This window comes from Lepisosteus platostomus, chromosome 26 (genome assembly GCF_059453375.1).
Source record: "Lepisosteus platostomus isolate fLepPlt1 chromosome 26, fLepPlt1.hap1, whole genome shotgun sequence".
In the NCBI taxonomy this organism is placed as follows: Eukaryota; Metazoa; Chordata; class Actinopteri; order Semionotiformes; family Lepisosteidae; genus Lepisosteus; species Lepisosteus platostomus.
This window is the reverse complement of record NC_142636.1, coordinates 15,555,042-15,575,860: the sequence shown is the minus strand read 5'-3', so window position 1 is coordinate 15,575,860 and position 20,819 is coordinate 15,555,042. Positions and strand designations below refer to the sequence as shown.

General features: G+C 46.4%; 1 protein-coding gene across 1 annotated transcript; it reads left to right on the top strand.

Annotated features, from left to right (window-relative positions):
• Positions 1-4,466: 4,466 nt before the first annotated feature.
• On the top strand, positions 4,467-20,545 carry LOC148640404 (Fc receptor-like protein 5). Its single transcript, XM_088621615.1, has 18 exons — positions 4,467-4,589; positions 4,724-4,760; positions 5,408-5,477; positions 6,946-7,209; positions 7,372-7,635; positions 7,811-8,074; positions 8,250-8,519; positions 8,920-9,013; positions 9,102-9,156; positions 9,580-9,660; positions 10,327-10,405; positions 11,524-11,646; positions 13,614-13,825; positions 17,728-18,046; positions 18,316-18,409; positions 18,483-18,537; positions 19,057-19,137; positions 19,390-20,545. Exons 3-18 carry the CDS (start codon positions 5,423-5,425, stop codon positions 19,486-19,488), a joined length of 2,409 nt encoding a protein of 802 aa, XP_088477741.1. The 5' UTR covers positions 4,467-4,589; positions 4,724-4,760; positions 5,408-5,422; the 3' UTR covers positions 19,489-20,545.
• The last annotated feature ends 274 nt before the right edge of the window (positions 20,546-20,819 follow it).

Genomic DNA, 20,819 nt, shown 5'->3' with positions numbered 1-20,819 from the left:
CGAAACACAGGGATGAGCAGATCCGACAGAGGTGAGCGGCCGAGAGGAAGACAAAGAGAGGAGCCACCCTCGAGCGTGGAGAGCCGGGATGCCATGGAGACAAAGGAAGCAGAGGGAAGCTTTTCCCAGATCGCTCGGACCGAGAGCTCTGCCCCAGACCGCCGCTGCTCCAGCGCCTGGAGCCCACGGTGCAGCAATAATAATAATAATAATTGCTTACACTTATATAGCGCTTTTCTGGACACTCCACTCAAAGCGCTTTACAGGTAATGGGGATCCCCTCCACCACCACCAATGTGTAGCATCCACCTGGATGATGCGACGGCAGCCATAGTGCGCCAGAACGCTCACCACACATCAGCTATCAGTGGGGAGGAGAGCAGAGAGTAATGTAGCCAATTCATAGAGGGGGAGTTTTAGGAGGCCATGATTGGTAAGGGACAATTGGAAATTTGGCCAGGACACCGGGGTTACACCCCTACTCTTTTCGAGAAGCGCCCTGGGATTTTTAATGACCACAGAGAGTCAGGACCTCGGTTTTACGTCTCATCCGAAGGACAGCGCCTGTTTACAGTATAGTGTCCCCATCACTATACTGGGGCATTAGGACCCACATGGACCACAGGGTGAGCGCCCCCTGCTGGCCCCACTAACACCTCTTCCAGCAGCAACCTTAGTTTTTCCCAGGAGGTCTCCCATCCAGGTACTGACCAGGCTCACACCTGCTGAGCTTCAGTGGGTTGCCAGTTGTGAGTTGCAGGGTGATATGCAGCAGGCTCGGCCCTCCTCCCTTGGTGCGGTCTGAAGTGACCTTTGCGCAGTTGGGGTTCGGGGGTTCTCCTAGACACGTGCAACCTAAAAGGGGGCAAACGGTTTTCATGAGGTGTGTTTTACACTGTTTTGACCAGCCAGCTGCACAGGTGTAACAGCACTTCCTGTCCTTCACGCCTGCTCTCGCCCGACTGTGATGTGACGCTCTTGGCGCGAGAGAGGCGCCGCGCCCCGGTGGAGACGGAGACCCCGGTCCGCCCACGGCCGAGCGCCCCCCCTGCACAAGCCCACGCGCACTGCGGCCGCTCTGGCCTGGTGGATAATGTGCGTGTTTCCGCCAGTGGAGACCCCCCTGTTGCTCGCTTCCCCGCTGTCTCACCAGCCCTGCTGAGACCTCGCTGCTCGGGTCTGGGATGCGGTTTTCTCTCTTGGGTGCCTCCCTGCTCCTCAGATCTCCATCCACAGCACTGTGCAGCAGCAGCCCTGAGGCCTTCCAGCAGGTCTGCAACAGGGAACAGCTTCTAGCCACCTCACTTGACAAACAGCGCCACCCACTGGACGCTTTGGAGCATTGCGTTGCTGTGGGTCTTCACTACAATTAAGCTCTGAACAAGTGAGACCAGCAGGCCACTGTATCACCTGGCCCAGATTAACAGTTTCACCCAGCTGCTGCTGCTGCTTTAAAGAGACCCAGAACATCCCCAGGAACAGGACTGGACAGCCTTCTTACATACCAATGTTAATATTCTGGACTAGAGAAGTCTCAAATCCTGACCACGGAAGAATTCCCTTCTTCACCTCTCCTGGACATTATCACATGTAGGTCCTATTCCCCATGTTGAGCTGTCCTGGGGAATCTTCTCCTCTGCCCACCACTCCGAACAAGGAGGTTCCTCACCCCTCCACAGCCCCAGCCAGGGTCTCCCACAGCAGCACAAACACGCCTGCGTGACGGCATTCCCGTGCGTGCGCGCGTGTCCGGGTGGGGAGTCTATAGGCTCGATCCGTGCAGAGTTGTGCTTCAGAGAGGAAAATGTTCCTCCGTTGAAATGTATTCGACGATGAATGGTCATCCAGCGACATCAGTGTCGAGATCTGCTGCGCTGTTTGGTTAATAGAGAGAGCGCTGCATGCACCGTCACAGAACTACATGACCGGTTCGTGCTGGTGCCATCTAGCGGCGGCTGACGGACACTGCGTCCGGCGCACTGGCCCAGTTCGCGCTCGGACCCCTGCTGACCCCGCTCACGTTGCAACTCCCGCTGCATTTCGATATTGTAAATGAAAGGAAGAAGAGTTTCTCCACCATTATAAAGTCGCACTGGGGAGCGGAGTGAGAAGAAACCCGTCACCTGTTCGCCCGGAGTCTCAGGCGAGCTGCGCGGTGCGTCTTTCGTCCTCCTGCTCACAGGACAGGTCAGGGTCACGGTTAAAGTCCGCTTCCAGCCGTCAGCGGTTAATCCCACCACTTCAGAGTTGCCTGGAAGCGATACGTGTCGAAACCACCGTCTCAGGCGCTTTCACATTTTCTCGGACTGTTTTTTTTTTTATTATTGCAACAACAAGAGTAACAATAACGTGCGTTTCTCGTCCTGGCTTTCGTTGACGCCACTCAGTGCGTCTCTCATCTGACAGCTGTGGCCAGAGGTGACGTGAAGAAGTGGGGGAGAATCACGAGAACCTGCCTGCTGACCTCCGGACAGCAAACACTGCCAGCGCCGTGAGGAGCGTCGCCCCAGCCGGGCCACCAGCAGCTGAAGAGAGCACCGTCACGTCCAGCCGGGCTGCGGGGTCAGACAGAGAAGGGGTTTCTCGGGGTCTGAGGGCGTCTGTGCGTTTCTCTGTCCCATACTCTGGCTATTCGATCCCAGATTGTACAGCTCATCTGACACCCCTGTTCTTCATCTGAGCTCGGCTACCTTTGCCTGAGATTAGAGCTTCAACGAGTTTCCCTCATCCCCGATGACACAGCTTTTAAACTTGCGGACATCCCGGGTCACCAGCAATTGAGTAAATAGCCTTTAATCTCAGGGCTGAAAACAATTAGTCATTAATTCTATATGGGTTTCAACTAAGTGGTCATTCAAGGATTCGATTAGATTGTTGGCATTTATTTGGAGGGGGGTTCAATTAAGATTTAATTTCAACAGGTCAATTAGGATGTTCAATTAAGATTTAATTGAAGGGTCCAGGTATGGTTCTAACTTAACTTAAGAACTCTATTAGATGTTCCAATTAAAAAATGATTATTCAATTAGGATGTTGATTTTTCAATGAGGAAAAAGATTGGTCAGAATATCCCAGGTTTAGACTGTTAACATTTTAAACAGCAAATTGGTAGTTATAAGTTAATAAAGTACTTTTAAATAAGTATGTGCTGTGTATGTTTATCAACCATGAGTGATTTGTGTATTTTGGTTATTGGGATTGTGGACAGTGAACTGGGACTGGTCTCTGACCAGTACCCTACTCCCCTCACATGTGTCAAGCTGGGGAGACCTGAACCTGCAGGGGGACCCACATTTCTTCTCCCTTCTTCGAACAGCAAAGCTCAAGAGCCAGTTTCCTCCGAGGCTGGGAGAGGGAGAAGAGGAGGCTCGACTCGCGCCTGGGCGGCGAGAGAGTTCATTCACAAAGCAGGAGAGGCTCTTCAGAGCGAGCCGTCAGGACGCAGCTGTGGAGAGCCGCTCCAGGCTGTCGGGGTGGAAAGAATATCTGCTGTGTGGGTCTACAGGAGATTCAGAGAAGTTTGTTTCTGCTCTGTATGGTTGAATCCTCCAGGATGTGGGTTGTGTTATAATTCAGTTCGGGACTTCAGTTATCCTCAGGATGGTTTGTGGTTAGCCTTACCGAAATAACTACTGAATAATTTCAAAATGATTAAGAATCACTTACAAGACAGTAATCCTTAGTACCTGAACTGAGCCAGTTACTGTCTTCATGAGCCCAGATTCACAGTGACCTTTAACCCCTGACTGCAGACACTAGAGCCCTGAAGGACTGAATTGTAATTTAGTATTGTATTAACAATAGTGAGCGATTATATTTTCACCTCACGCTCGGTAGGCATGTTTTGGTCTTAGGTCTTAGATGTTTTGGTCAAAATAATTTACCATTTAGTTATACAGAAATAAGAACATTATGCAAGAGAAAATATTAATTTAAACAGAATGTTAAGGAAATAGAAAATTATCTAAGGGGATACAAGGATGGTAAAATTTGACCGACTGGAAGAAATGTTTCTCAACAGTAAATAGGCAAAACTCAACCCCCCTAAAATAAATTCTATTACAAGGTATATTAAACCTTGAGAATGGATATTAGACTAAATTAAGCCTTAACACCTGTGTGTCAGGTCAGATCCTGTTGGAAATTCACCAGAAGGCTCGTGTGTGCTTGAGCTGTTGAGAATATCAGAGCTGCGCACATCAGCGCAGAACAATAATAATACAGAAACAGTTTAAAAACTATAGAGCTGTGCCAAAACAATATCTACAAATTTGCACACGACTTAAATACCGAACACGGAAATAAAAACTTTCCAGGATAGTATAATATGTCTTCTTGCCGGTAAAAAATAAATAAACAGCCCCTTATAAGGCATGTTTATCGCACGTTACCAGTCCCCCGGGCATCTTCCAGTCCACCCAAAAAACACTGAACACAAAGGGTAACTTTCTCTGCTGAAGCAAATCTAAACCACAATTCAAATGAGTCTCCTGTGAATCAGCCTCACCCGCGTCTCTGCCCTCAGTCTGTGAGCAGCGGCTCAGCGACTCGTCCTCCCAGCGCCGCACCGAGCACCTTCAACCCTGCAGGTACGACACGGGCTCGCTCACCTGTCTGGGACCCTCAGGAGCTCCGCTTCATCCTGGTCTGGTCGTCCCATATTCGTGGCGCGAATGAGTATCTTTTCTTCTCCAGTTTGTTAATTCTGTCATTTTGCTTTTAGCTGGAACGTTTTTTCAAAAACGGAATTTCGAAAGCATGTAAGTTTACTATTATTATTATTATTATTTTGTAATAAATAAAATAAATAAAGTAGCAGTAGCCGTACAAGTTCTGTTAATAATGACTGTATTCTGTCTGGGACCCTCAGGAGCCGCTCCGCTTGATCCTGGTCTGTTCGTCCCATATTTGTGGCGCGAACGAGTATCTTCACCTCTGTTGTTTGTACTGTGATTTTTAGATTTCCTGTATTTCTGTAGTATTTCTGTTTTTTTAATTGATTTTCCAAGCCAGTTGTTTAAGGTAGTTATGGTAGTTACTCAAGGCAGACTACTGTTACTTGAACTTCTATATGTTATGGTAGACGGATATATAATGATATATATATGATAAAAAAATGAATACTGAAATTGCAGGGCCCATGAACACACATGCTTATGGGGGTATTTCAGTACTCCACCTAGGGTAGGACACCTGTCCATCGTAGGACATATAAACACACACTCAGGCATGCAATAGTGTGTCAAAGACATGCATATGCCCAACCAGGATTTTTTGGGAAGCTGTGAGGAAACCAAAGCTCATGAACAAGATGCAAAACACCATGCAGACTCCACACAGAATGTGTTTCACATGACTATATGAACAAAAGAACCACTAACATATTCTCTACTCTCCTGTGTTACAGACTGACGTGGGAGAAATGTCTGTCCAGACTGCAGTCAGTGTGCTTCTTGCTGCCCTTGTTCTGATTCCAGGTAAATCTGCGTCACTTTTCAAAGACATCGCTGGTGACAGAGAAATCCCTCCCATTGCAGAGCAGTGTGGTCCACCCTGCAGTTTTACTGGGAGCTGCAGGGCTGTTAGATCAGTCTCACTGATGAAGCAGACAGTTAGGGAGATTAATACTGAGCTCACTTCACACGCCTGACAGTGGACATGTGCTCAGAGAGGAGGTAACAGTTTTGATACTTCCTGCTACGAGTGTTGCTCACAGAGGGACCTGCAGCTGGTAAGACCTGTAATGGATCAGACAGCTGGGTAACAGGAACCTGGTTCATGTCCTCATCACGTGCTTCCCTGTGTTCACTGTGCAGCAGTTCCTTCTGATGTTCTACCAGAACATCCATCCATTTTAGTCCATTAAAGGATTGTAGGTATATGTGATGTGGAGCTTTAATTTACTGTAACCATTAAAAAACGTGACAGTAAATTGCAGGAGTACTAAGAGAATTTTAGGAACCAATCAAACGCAACAATTCACAGTACTATCGTAAACAGAACATCAAACGTGTTTGGAATAACAGATTAACTCCTGAGAATTATAATGTGAATAAAGAAGTTTGATACTCAAGATTCCACTTGATGAGTTAAACTTCCTGCTGGTAAGACAGAGTTGGGCTGGACTGGTCTTACCTGGTCTTTAACATGAGTGAATATGGTGTTTATATAATGATATATATGGCCAGCAGCCATATAACCCTGCAACTCACAACTGACAACCCACTGAAGCTAAGCAGGTGTGAGCCTGGTCAGTACCTGGATGGGAGACCTCCTGGGAAAAACTAAGGTTGCTGCTGGAAGGGGTGTTAGTGGGGCCAGCAGGGGGCGCTCACCCTGTGGTCCACGTGGGTCCTAATGCCCCAGTATAGTGATGGGGACACTATACTGTAAACAGGTGCCGTCCTTCAGATGAGACGTAAAACCGAGGTCCTGACTCTCTGTGGTCATTAAAAATCCCAGGGCGTTTCTCGAAAAGAGTAGGGGTGTAACCCCGGCGTCCTGGCCAAATTTCCCATTGGCCCTAACCAATCATGGCCTCCTAATAATCCCCATCTATGAATTGGCTTCATTACTCTCTGCTCTCCTCCCCACTAATAGCTGATGTGTGGTGAGCATTCTGGCGCACTATGGCTGCCGTCGCATCATCCAGGTGGATGCTGCACATTGGTGGTGGTGGAGGGGAGACCCCATTACCTGTAAAGCGCTTTGAGTGGAGTGTCCAGAAAATTATTATTAAAATTATTATTATTATTATTATTATATAGCTATTCCTAACTAGTAAACATTTGAATGATGAACAGTATGGGTTCTGTAAGAGAGCTAGAATTTTCTGCATCCTCTCTGCCCATCACAGTTTTAATTTCCTATTAACTACTGAATTACACAAAATTCTCATTTCTGTGTTAATTATAAAAAGCTTATTTAAACTCTGATCTCTTCTAGATGCCTCCAAGAGTACCTCAGTGTCCATCAGCCCCTCTGGTGAAATAACAGAAGGCAGTTCTGTCACCCTGACCTGCAGCAGCACTGCAAACCCTCCAGTGAAGAACTACACCTGGTTTAAGATCAATGGAACTGGTCCATTATATAAAGGAGCCAACTACACCATCATTAACATCAGCTCTGCAGAGAGTGGACAGTACTACTGTGAAGCACAGAATGAGTTTGGGAGTAACAGGTCTGCAGCCGTCACTGTGAATGTGCTGTGTAAGTACATGAGTGTAGTTAACATTACTAAAGGTCAGAGGGGCAGTGTTCCAGCTGGGAGTCAGCTTGGGACCTTCTGGGCCTCCATCCTTCTCTCTGACCCCTAGATCACACTGGGACTGCAGTGACGACCTTCATAAAGTTTCCCATCTTTTCTTCCAGATGCCCCCAAAAGCACCTCAGTGTCCATCAGCCCCTCTGGTGCAATAGCAGAAGGTAGTTCTGTCACCCTGACCTGCAGCAGCTCTGCAAACCCTCCAGTAAAGAACTACAGCTGGTTTAAGATCAATGGAACTGGTCCATTATATAAAGGACCCAACTACACCATCATTAACATCAGCTCTGCAGACAGCGGACAGTACTACTGTGAAGCACAGAATGAGATTGGGAGTAACAGGTCTGCAGCTGGCACTGTGAATGTGCTGTGTAAGTACATAATTTCAGTAGAGAGGTCAGTGACATCCATTTGGTAATGTATTTTCCAGAAGTCTGGCTGGGATGCAGTCCAAGGACTTTTTGAACTCCAGCCTTCTCTCTGACCCCTAGATCACACTGGGACTGCAGTGACGACCTTCATAAAGTTTCCCATCTTTTCTTCCAGATGCCCCCAAAAGCACCTCAGTGTCCATCAGCCCCTCTGGTGCAATAGCAGAAGGTAGTTCTGTCACCCTGACCTGCAGCAGCTCTGCAAACCCTCCAGTAAAGAACTACAGCTGGTTTAAGATCAATGGAACTGGTCCATTATATAAAGGACCCAACTACACCATCATTAACATCAGCTCTGCAGACAGCGGACAGTACTACTGTGAAGCACAGAATGAGATTGGGAGTAACAGGTCTGCAGCTGGCACTGTGAATGTGCTGTGTAAGTACATAATTTCAGTAGAGAGGTCAGTGACATCCATTTGGTAATGTATTTTCCAGAAGTCTGGCTGGGATGCAGTCCAAGGACTTTTTGAACTCCAGCCTTCTCTCTGACCCCTAGATCACACTGGGGCTGTAGTGATGACCTTCATAAGGTTTCCCATCTTTTCTTCCAGATGCCCCCAAAAGCACCTCAGTGTCCATCAGCCCCTCTGGTGCAATAGCAGAAGGCAGTTCTGTCACCCTGACCTGCAGCAGCTCTGCAAACCCTCCAGTAAAGAACTACACCTGGTTTAAGCTCAGTGATGCTGGAGTCTGGAGGATGGAATCAGGGCAGAGTTTAACCATTGCAGAGGTCAGGTCTGCAGACAGTAGACAGTACTACTGTGAAGCACAGAATAACATTGGAGCTCGCAGATCTGCTGCTGTGACTCTTGCTTTAGTGTGTAAGTCCAATGGGGTTTTCCTTTTTAAATCTTAGAAACATGGAGAACTTTTCACCTCTACTGTATTTCTAAAGACATTGGTCATGTTGTGGGTAGAACTGTGGGTAGATTTTTCATGAATGTTACTGCCATTCTTTTGCTGTTTGTGTTAGTACTCAGTATTCAGGCCAGGGACTTTCTCAACTCTACATTGGGCTGAATCATATTTCACACATTAGTGTCAGCGGAATCTATCTGTGCTTCCACTGTTGGACTGCCAGCATTATAGATGACTAGTGCTCTTCTGTCCCAAAAAGTCTCTGGCATGCTAGGTCAATTACATGGGAGTGCATATGCCTGTATCTGTGACTTGATGTAAATGATATAGACAAGGAAACCTCTCTATTGTCTTGTTTCCCAGCCAGAGGCTCCTCTCAGTTTACTGTGTTGGTGGCAGTGGTGGGATCTGTTGCAGTGTTGTTGCTGGCCATCCTAATAATCCTATTGATCAGAAGGTGAGCGAGTCTGTAGACATGTCCACTCTGCTACAGCTGGTCTCTCAGCCCACTGACCACTTCACCACTGACCCCTTGTCCTCTACAGGAGGGTGACTGCCCTGCCCACACAGGACAGCAGCACTGGAGGATCCCAGACTGAGGTAAGAGCCTGCAGGAGCTGATCTGAGAGTGAGCATCACGCTCGTCCCAGACAGCACCGTCCAAGCAGCCAGCTGTGGAGGCGTCTGCACTGAGGACATGCAAACTGAGGACAGGTCATCACTGAGAAATGGCCATTCTGCTGCTCAATTGCTTGATCCCTCCTCTCCAGCAAATAAGACCATCTTTCTCACCACAGTCTAGAGCAGGAATATTTCTCATCACACTTCTGCTCTACATGTCTCTAAGAAACTAAATGTAATTTCAATTACTAACCAAATATATACATAGTGTTCTAAAAGTACCAATAAGTATAGGAATAAGAATCGTTCAATAAAGCCACCATCCGTCCATCTGAGCCTCTCTAATATTACTATTTAATCAGACAAGACTTTCTCTGCTCCTCCCTCTGTCTCTCTCCTCAGGGAGCCCAATCTGACCCACTCGGTGACACTTACACAGCTCTGGACTTGAGAGCTGTGTCTTCTGATTATGACACTCTGAGGGTGAGTCTGGCAGTAGCAGGACAGCTGTAGATATTCACACCTGATTGTGTTCAGTACAGTATATCTATTAGTTCAGTCTGATCCAGCCCTCATTTGTAACGAGGCTTGGTAGAGGTGAAAAGGAACCGATGCAGATGCAGGAGTCCTTGGGAGGTGAGTAAGCGAACAGAGCAAAACCAGGAGCTGAGTCGTAGTCCGAAGGGGTAAGGTAGGTCGAGACCCGGTAAAGACACTGGTGGCGAACAATCCAGAACGTAAGACAGATCCGTGGTCGAAAAGAGAGCGCCAGGGTCAAAACCGAAATTAGTCACAGGTAGCAAACGATCCAAGGGGCGAGACGAGATCCGAAGTCCGAAGGCAAAAGGTGTAGTCAGAATTCCAGTAAGGCAAAAGGTAAAGAAACGCTAGGTAGAGCAACAAGAAGTGAATTCAATACCGAGCAGCGATATGCGGGTGAGGGAGGCTTAAATAATGCAGCCTGCTGCTCGGTAAGGCGTCTGATGAGAAATAAACTCGTGCGGCAGCGTTTGTAATTATCACCCTGCTGCTGGAACTGATTAGTCCTCTTGGGGGCTGGTCTGGGCAGGTTAGTGGTCGTGACATCAGTGTTGTGCTCAGTACAGCTGCCCCAGTGTGACAGTGTGTCTGTGATTTGGTGTCTTTCAGGGTCTACAGCACAGAGACTCAAGACCAGTTCAGCCCTTGGATTATGAAAATATAAGGAGTTCAAAGCAGGGAAGAGGGAACTGACAACTGGTGATGAGACCTCCTGTTGAAAGTGTGTTCAGTATATGTGATGTTATTTTTCAGCAGAGTTATGTGTCTGAAAACCCACTGCTCATTTATGTAAAGATGGAAATTAGGAGAAGGGCTTCTGTAAAGATGGGTTCTGGATCTATGCTGTATAATTTCCTTCCTCTTCTCATTCAACATTCAGCCAGATAAATGAAAAATGGTTTAAACTGTTTTCTCCCGTTCCCAGTCATGTCCTTCTCTTTAAGGAGTTTCCACCTCCTGTGGAATCCCCAGTCTTTAATAATCCTGCTCCATTCCTGTTCTGTCGAATGGCTGCAAACTCTTTCCATCTGGACACTGCAACACCTGCAGACGTTTCAGTGACTCACGGCCGGGGGATAGCACATTGCTTCCATCTACCGGCAGCAAGTGGAAATGCTATCTCAGGTATTTGGGGAAAAAGTTCTCTCGCTACCTTTATTTTACCGTTTTGTTATGCTGATACAATAGTTACTCCAGTCGTATGGACAGTTTCACAACTGCTGGAGTTCTTTTATCTAAATCGTATGTTTCCCGTTTTACCCAGAATTCCACACGTACTGTTTTTTTTTATTTCTTATAATAAACTTCATTGCATGAAGCACCTTTCACGAGCATCTCAAAGCCCAAGACAGTACAAGTGGAAATGCATTATTTCTTAACAAAATAAACTTTATTCCACAATGTAAACCGGTCTTACAATGAGTACACACTCTAACATATCATAAATCTACTGTACATATTATTAAAGTGATGATTGCCAGTTTTTAATCTGTTGCCGGTGCGATGACAGTAATAACAAGAATCTATTTTCAAAGCTATGGAGCTTATTAGGATTCCTAGAAATTTGCACACACGTATCTCTGAACACGGAAATAGACACACATTCCAAAATATTTTACCACGCCTTCTTGCTGGGAAAAAAGCAGATTTACTCCATATAAGGCGAGTTTATTAACCCCTGGGCATTATTCCCTCCTCCCGTGATAAACACTGAACAAAGTGGTAACCAGCTCTGCCGAATCAAGTCTGAAGCTCTATTCAAATGAGTCTCCTGTGAATCAGCTTCACCCGCGTCTCTGCTCTCAGTCTGTGAGCAGCGGCTCAGCGACTCGTCCTCCCAGCGCCGCACCGAGCACCTTCAACCCTGCAGGTACGACACGGGCTCGCTCACCTGTCTGGGAGCCTCAGGAGCCGATCCGCTTCATCCTGGTCTGATCGTCCCATATTCGTGCTAAATGAGTATCTTCACTTCTTTCTTTATGCTGTGACTTTGGTATTAGCGGAATGTATTTCTGCTTTTTTTATTCTGCAATAGAATTTCCAAAGCATGAAATCTATTATAAGCTACTATTACTACAGCTTCTATTAATGATGACTGCAACAGCCTGATGCGAGTGAAAGGGATCGTTTTTGCACATAGACTATATGTTAGCATTGATAAACTGATGCGATGAGCAAGATTGCTGATCGGTTTAGTACGGGCGCCCTGGCGGGTGAAGTTTCAGCTGTGGTTGAATCTGCAGGGTGTCGCGGTAGGGGTTATGGGTTAAAAACACCTGCCTAGCCCTTATTGCACGAGCACTCATTTCTCATGATAAATGTCCTGGCCGTTTTGAGAATCACTGGCGTACAGTATCTACATATAGACGCATGTTACTGGTTGTTTAATACTAAATCGATTAGACAGATTCATAAATAAACCCCAATAACATTTTAACAGTAATACAATTTTAAAGGGTTTTAATTGTAGTTATATATTTGTAATTGTAACATTTAGCCTGCAAGGGAAACTTAAGAATGAAACCTATTTTGGAAAATGTGCAGTTAAGACAAGCTTCTATAATACACATCACATTACTATTCATTTCACATTAAATTCACTTCACGTGCTCATTCTAGGTTGAGGTTGAGTTCATTACTCTTCTTATTCCACACACATCCTTCATCACACAGCCTCCTCTTCCTGGGAGGAGCTGCAGGAGCTCAGGGTGCAAAACAGGACTCTGTCCTGGGTAGGACGCCTGTCCATTGCAGGACACAGGACTCCTCCCTCGGTAGGATGCCTGTCCATTGCAGGACACAGGACTCTGCCCTGGGTAGGACGCCTGTCCATCACAGGACACAGGACTCCACCCTGGGTAGGACACCTGTCCATTGCAGGACATGTAAACACACACTAAACTGCATACAGATGTATCAGAGACTTCAATTCGCACAGTCAGCTTGTTTTGGGGAGAAGGAGAGGAAATCAGAACCCTTGAAGACAACATGAGAGTCCATGCAGACTCCACACAGAATGTGTTTCACCTGACTATATGAACAAAAGAACCACTAATATATTCTCGACTCTCCTGTGTTACAGACCGACGTGGAAGAAATGTCTGTCCAGACTGCAGTCAGTGTGCTACTTGCGGCCCTTGTTCTGATTCCAGGTAAATCTGCGTCACTTTTCAAAGACATCGCTGGTGACAGAGAAATCCCTCCCATTGCAGAGCAGTGTGGTCCACCCTGCAGTTTTACTGGGAGCTGCAGGGCTGTTAGATCAGTCTCACTGATGAAGCAGACAGTTAGGGAGATTAATACTGATCTCACTTCACACGCCTGACAGTGGACATGTGCTCAGAGAGGAGGTAACAGGTTTGATACTTCCAGCAGCGAGTGTATCTCACAGAGGGACCTGCAGCTGGTAAGACCTGTAACAGATCAGACATCTGGATAACAGCAACCTGGTTCATGTCCTCATCACCCTGCTTCCCTGTGTTCACTGTGCAGCAGTTCCTTTTGCTTCAAGCTGGCTGAAAAAGCAGAACTGTCACCTTCTCATGGAGGTTTGCTGTTTATTGTAATGAAATGAGAATAAAATCCACTCTCTGGGTCAATGACTCGGTCCTGTCAGGTCACTGTGATGTCTGCTGAACCAGAAACCAGAGAGCAGTGCGACTCTCCACAGGAGCAGGGGGAGAGGATTCCTGCTCTGGATCCCCTTACTAGCCCAGCAGATCAGTAAGGAAGAGTAACGCAGTGGATTCAGTGTGCAGTTATTTACACTGTGCTCTGTCCTGCGTATTTACTGTGGCTGACAGCAGTCAGACAGCCCAGTTCCTGTCCTGTCAGACTCTCACCCTCCCTGCAGCTCCAGGTCTTCACCAGCAGGGCTGTGTGTGTCTCTCTTGCAGGTGTCCTGAGTCAGAACTGGGAGGTGTGGTACAACCCTGGGAGTATCTGTGCACTGCAGGGGTCGACGGTGGTCATGGGGTGCACCTACAGCTACCCCAGGGATAACTCTGTGAAACAAACATTCTGGATGGACAAAGATGAATCAAATAATCCCATAGACCTGTCTGCTGTGCCTCAGTATGTGAACCGTACAGAATACCTGGGGAATAAGGTGAACAACTGCACCCTCAGACTGAGGAACCTGACAACAAGTGACAGCACAACTTACTGGTTTATGTTTATAACAAACACAGCTGGGGGTAAATGGACAGGAAAACCAGGAGTGTCACTCTCAGTCACAGGTACAGTAGAGACTCTCTTCATGCTTCATACATTCTTCACTAACTGCACATGTTGACAGTAAAGTAAAAATACCGTCACAACAGCACAATAGCACTGTGGGATGAGAAAAACAAAACAATCACATTTGTCAAAAAGGCATTTACCTTAATATCAGTCCTAAACCTCAACCAAGTTTAAATGGTCAAACCTGTTTTCTAAATCAAATAGTGTACAGTATCTAGTGAGTGTCAAAAATATTTTAATTCTCAATTCATATGCTTTTACACTGGTTGTGTTTTACTTCAGTGCTACTGTAAAAACTTGACATTCTGGTAAGGAATGCTGAGATTTCAAATAAACTAACAAGTTCACAATATTCTTATTAAAATAACACAACAGACTCAACAGCTTAAATCACCTTGGGGCTCAATCAGCCCCATCAATACTAAGGAGATCCAGTGTCTATACAACAGTCAAGTTCCCACTATGTTTTTAATAGAATGAATTTGATAGATTTTGGATCCTAACTGAATGTTTTTGTTATTTTGGTTAATTAATCAGTGATGACTGATCATGATACTCTCAAGTAACTGTTTCACTAGATTACAAGATTGTATTTTTTTCATTAGAATGACCATTGTATGTTTGAAAAGTAAATTTCTTTGTGTAGATTATCTGAACCTGTTATTTCTGGTTAAGCAAAAGCTGCTGCTCTGTTACTTGTTAAATTTAATCACAAATTCTAAAACTAGAATTTCATTTAAAGGTACACATTATAAGAAAAGGTAAATATCTATGCAACACTGAAGATCATCAGTGCGTATCTCAGTCCTGCAGCTCACTCGAGGGAAGTGATCATATACTGTACAGGGTCACTGTAACACTGATCACTGGGAGTCCCAGATGACTGTCCTACCCTCTGCCTGCTGTGAGAGTTCTGGAAAAGTCCCACCCCTCCTTTTGCAAGAGGTTATTGATGAGGATTAGCTTTTTTGATTGATCTGATCAGTGAGATCTTTGGCTGACAATAAGACAGTAAAGCAGCCATGGGATTCTGCTGAACCTACACATTAATATGTTCGTCTGCGAGTGTTAAAGGAAGTGTGGTTCAGTCCTGTAGAAACTGGTGAACTTGACTTGTAGAAATCCTACCCCACCCACACAAACCCTGCTCCATCCCCTCCCAGTTCTCAGTATCACAGCTCATTTGCCTGCTGCTGAACAATACAGACAATTTCTGGACCTAACAGCCACTGAGAGGGAAATTATGGAAATTATGCAAATTAAGGAGACCACAATGACATTTGGTGAAAAGAAAATAATACAGGAATAACATGTATGAATGGATGATGCATAAATTAGACAAATGAAGAAAAGGGCAGGTATTATATACTCTTACATGAATTATAGTATGGTACCATCATACCTATAGATTGATCTTAACTGATCAAGTGATGGATAAAATATCTTAATTTACTAAAAAATACTTTTTTTTCATATCTTGTGAATTAGTCGGTATACAGCACCATACATGGACTAGAAGAGTCTAGAGCCCTGTGACTGGGCTGTGTCAGTGTGCTGGACTCCACAGGGACTAGAAGAGTCTAGAGCCTGTGACTGGGCTGTGTCAGTGTGCTGGACTCCATAGGGACTAGAAGAGTCTAGAGCCTGTGACTGGGCTGTGTCAGTGTGCTGGACTCCACAGGGACTAGAAGAGTCTAGAGCCTGTGACTGGGCTGTGTCAGTGTGCTGGACTCCACAGGGACTAGAAGAGTCTAGAGCCCTGTGACTGGGCTGTGTCAGTGTGCTGGACTCCACAGGGACTAGAAGAGTCTAGAGCCTGTGACTGGGCTGCGTCAGTGTACTGGACTCCACAGCGACTAGAAGAGTCTAGAGCCCTGTGACTGGGCTGTGTCAGTGTACTGGACTCCACAGGGACTAGAAGAGTCTAGAGCCTGTGACTGGGCTGTGTCAGTGTACTGGACTCCACAGGGACTAGAAGAGTCTAGAGCCCTGTGACTGGGCTGTGTCAGTGTACTGGACTCCACAGGGACTAGAAGAGTCTAGAGCCCTGTGACCGGGCTGTGTCAGTGTACTGGACTCCACAATGACTAGAAGAGTCTAGAGCCTGTGACTGGGCTGTGTCAGTGTACTGGACTCCACAGGGACTAGAAGAGTCTAGAGCCAGTGACTGGACTGTGTCAGTGTACTGGAGTTCATGCACTGGCTGCACAGTCGGGTGTGGTTATACACACCCTTGCTGCTCTCCAGTGGGGAGTTTCATAGTTTAGTGGCCAGTGGCCACATTCACCTTCATTTTATCTTGATTCTACCTGTAGAGACTGAGACAAATCTACCTGCAAGAAGGAGGTTTAGTGTGCTGCTGCAATCAGAAACTCTCCAGCTCAGTCTCCATGTACTCTTTGATTTCACACGTTACAGGATGAATTCCATCCTCTTGTGGTTGATGGTCAGGTCGTACAGAGGTTAGACACCTTCAGGTTTGCTGGCACAACAATTTCCTTCACCTTGAAATGCACATCAGAGAGTGAAGAAAGCCATCAAGGGCTCTATGTTCCTGGGCAGCTCAGAAAGCTGGAGCTGTCTCTCATAAACCATGGTCCATTTTTACAGGGCAGCAGCTGAGAGTGTGCTAGCCTTTTCTGTGACAGTCTGGTTTGGGAACGTAGCCTCTCAGGAGAGGAAACAGCTGGATAGAGTGATCCGTACTACCTCTAGAACAACTGGCTGTCACTTCATGTCTGTTGTTTCCATACAACATTGAAATGGAAAAACCCTGAAGATTATCAGTAAGCTCCTCCCCTGTCTGAGCTCCTTCGCTCAGAAAAGACGGATGAGATTTATCTGATCCAGAACAAAGTGGTTCCACAAGAGCACCTACCTGAGGCCATTTGCTCTCATGACTCAACAGTCTTATTAATTGTTATAGTATTTGGTAATTGTGTGGATTTCCATCTCCACTGTAATTCTTGAATCTTTCTTTATTTTGTATCTCTGTTATTCAAGAGATGTTATTCTGTTAGTCGAGGTGTCAAGAGCACCACAACAAATTCCTAACAGCCTTAAGCCCATAAGGTTGATTTGGCAATAAAGTTGACTTTAACATTATGAAGTCTCAACCCTTGTTGACCCCGTCTCTTTAAAAAAATGTAGTTTCCTCTGTACAGGGGAGATGGAGAACTACATGTCCTAGGATGTCTTGCGGAAATGGCTTGCTCATTTTCTGTCTAAATAGTCTAATCTGTGAAGCATTAGCTACCTTCTTCTTGCTTTTAAAATGGTGTGACAAATACAAGTTGAAAACGAGGCTGAAGCATTTTATTGGCTTTTCTATGGTTGAAGTCCCTGTTCGTTGTGACCCAGCAAGCCCTGAAAACATCAGATCTGGATCACATCACATCTAATTACCAGGATTTCATTTGGCTTTACTTCACTTCATTGTGTTGTTGTGGCTTGCTGAAAAAAAAAACAACTGTGAATCCAAACTACAACAAATGGAAAGTCCTCTAGGGCTGGGTGTGAATCAACACTCTGGTAGAGTCAAAGAGGAAAGTTAAATGGAGGAAGATGGAGATGGGTGAAGCAGAATAGAGACAGGAAGTAAAATGGAGATCAGGGTCTGGGTAGGACTAGAAATCTGAAGGAGAGATGGACACGGGGCTTCTGGCAGAGGGAACTGAGCCACTGGTCTGATGCTGACAGACTAGGAGTCATTCAGGCAGAGTATCCTTCTGAGACATAGATGAGTACTGCTGAGCACTACCAAGACAGATTGCTGTACATTGTGGTTCAAAATCTAAAGACAGATGTGAATCTCTTCCAGATGCCCCCAAGAACACCTCAGTGTCCATAAGCCCCTCTGGTGAAATATCAGAAGGCAGTCCTGTCACCCTGACCTGCAGCAGCACTGCAAACCCTCGGGTGAAGAACTACACCTGGTTTAAGACCAGTGGTGCTGGAGTCTGGAAGATGGAATCAGGGCAGAGTTTAACTATTGCAGAGGTCAGCTCTGCAGACAGTGGACAGTACTACTGTGAAGCACAGAATAACATGGGAGCTTGCAGATCTGCTGCTGTGACTCTTGTAGTGTGTAAGTTCTACAGTCTTTTACTTTTATATATTTTGGAAATGTGGAGTACTTCCTCTAATGTCAATGCCAATGTTTTGGGATAGAACTCCATCTTTGATATTTCAAGATGGTACTGCCTTTTTTCCTTCACTGTATTTTTTGTTTGTTGTGATAATCTGTATTTAGTCCTGCAACTCCCTCTGATCTGTATGTATTGTACATACACCTGTATCTGAGATTTGATGTAAGTGATCTAGACAAGGAAATCTCTCTATTGTCTTGTTTCCCAGCCAGAGGCTGCACTCTATTAACAGCACTGGTGGCGGCTGTGGGATCTGTTGTTGTGCTGCTGCTGGCCATCCTAATAATCCTCTTGATCAGAAGGTGAGTGTCCACTCTGCTACAGCTGGTCTCTCTGTCCCTGGCCACTTCACCACTGACCCCTTGTCCTCTACAGGAGGGTCACTGCCCCGCCCACACAGGACAGCAGCACTGGCGGAGCCCAGACTGAGGTAAGAGCCTGCAGGGGCTGATCTGAGAGTGAGCATCACGCCCGTCCCAGACAGCACCATCCAAGCAGCCAGCTGTGGAGGCGTCTGCACTGAGGACATGCAAACTGAGGACAGGTCATCACAGAGAAATGGCCATTCTGCTGCTCGACTGCTTGATCCCTCCACTCCAGCAAACAAGACCATCTTTCTCACCACAGTCTAGAGCAGGAATATTTCTCATCACACTTCAGCTCTTCTACATTCATCACAGCAGCAGAGAAAACAGCTACACAGAGCAAAGGTTTCCAAAATAAAATACAGCAGAATAAACTTCCTACACAGGTGCACACTCATAATGTTTAGACTTCCAGCAGATCAAAGGTTCAAGAGAAGCTAAATGTCATTTCTATCCCTTACCAGAAGGTGGCAGAGTGAGTTGCAAGAGTTTATTTGCTTAAATTACATAGTTCTCTAAAAGTAGCAATAATAATCCTCATTATAAGAAACTCATTCTCCGCTCTGCCCTGTGTCTCTTCACAGGGGGAGAAGTCTGATCCACTCGGTGACACTTACACAGCTCTGGACTTGAGAGCTGTGTCTTCTGATCACAACACTCTTAGGGTGAGTCTGGCAGTAGGAGGAATGTTTTTTCTAATTGCAGCAGCATCTGCCTGTGCGTGTAACAAAATGTTAATCTAATCAATCCTTCAGGAAGGTGTTTACTATAGTATCTTTATTACTTTAAAACATTCCAGTCCTCAGTGTTGTGTTCAGTACAGTATACCTGTTAGTTCAGTCTGATCCAGTCCTCAGTGTTGTGTTCAGTACAGCAGCCCCAGTGTGACAGTGTGTCTGTGACTTGGTGTCTTTCAGAGCCCACAGGACAGCAACAACTACACTGCTCTCCAGAGTCCAGCTCAGTCCCCAGTATATGAGAATATCAGGACATCAGAGAAGGGAAGAGGGAACTGACACAGCTGGGGATGAGACGTAGTGTTGAAAGTGTCGTGTTCAGCATACAGTGTGTGATACCATTGTTCAACAGCGTTTCTGGGGAAAAAGAAGCTTCCTCCCTTTTATTTCACAGTTCTGTTATTCTGCCACCCCTGCAGCCCCACTGACGGGTCCTCCATGCCTGGACAGCCCCACCCAAACAGCACCGGGATAACATGCAAGTGCCACACAGAAAGTAGCCCCAGCTGGTAATGGAGCGCAGGACGTGGCGCATCATGGGTGTTGTGGCCACACATTCACAGGCCTCCCCTTGCTCCATGACGACACCCAAAACTGATCAGACAAATAGGAGTGTTTCCTGACAAAGTCGTGCACATCTCCTGCTGTATCGGGCTCTCCCTGTGTGTGTGACGCCTTGTGCTGCTGGTCTTTATCCCCAGCTGAGCTGTTAGCAGACCTTTCCCCAGAAACACAGAGGTTGTATTGTTGTGTTGTGTGTTTGTCCTCTCCCCGGCGGCTGGCTCTCTGGTTGAATTTAGCCTGTTTTTCTTTTTTTTATTGGCTCAGGGGGGCGGGGGGTGGGCAGTAACCATGGTTCCCAAAGCCACATTCCCGAGCACACAGCACATCTGGGATCTGACTGTTTGCGGGACTTGAATTCAAAGGCCACCTCCCCTCTCTCCACTCACACCTCCCTGTCCGGCTTTCCCCCGGATCAGCTGACCCCCTGCAGCGTTGCTATGGGTCAGTCGCCCTGGTGGCCTTGAAATCCTTCGCGTTGCTCCTGGCAATGCCCTGCTTTCGATTTCCCACAGAGAGGCCCTCCTCTGCTGCCAGGAGCGCTCCGCTTCACTCTGTTTTTCTGTTTCAGCTTCCCCTTCCCTCTCCCCAGCTCCAGCACTCCCATAGTCTGCCAGCTCTCCAACTGGCTGTTTGGAGCCCTAAATCACTCATGGGGGGTGTTCGCTTGTACAGGGCAAGGTGGTGATTGTGGGCCAGCCACTGCTCTGCTTTAGTGTGCTGGATGGGGGGCTCTTGGGGAGGGGTGGTGTTGCAAATTAAAGGACTCATATCATTTTGTTCTTTATTCTCACTTCCTGAGGGTCCACGTAAATTGCTTCTCCTCCACTCTCTTCTGCTCTTTTGGTGGTTATTCTCCTTTCCCTTTAAAAACTCAGAACAGTAACTCCTGAAGAGGAAGAACTTCTCGAAAGCTCCGTCGCAGGAAGCGTCCGGGGGAAGGAAATGACTGCTGCACCTATGTACTGGAGAAAGCCCATGGCGTCACGCCACAAAACTTCCCCATATTGTTTCAGTGCTGGGCTGTGAAAAGGTCTTTTCAGAATCTG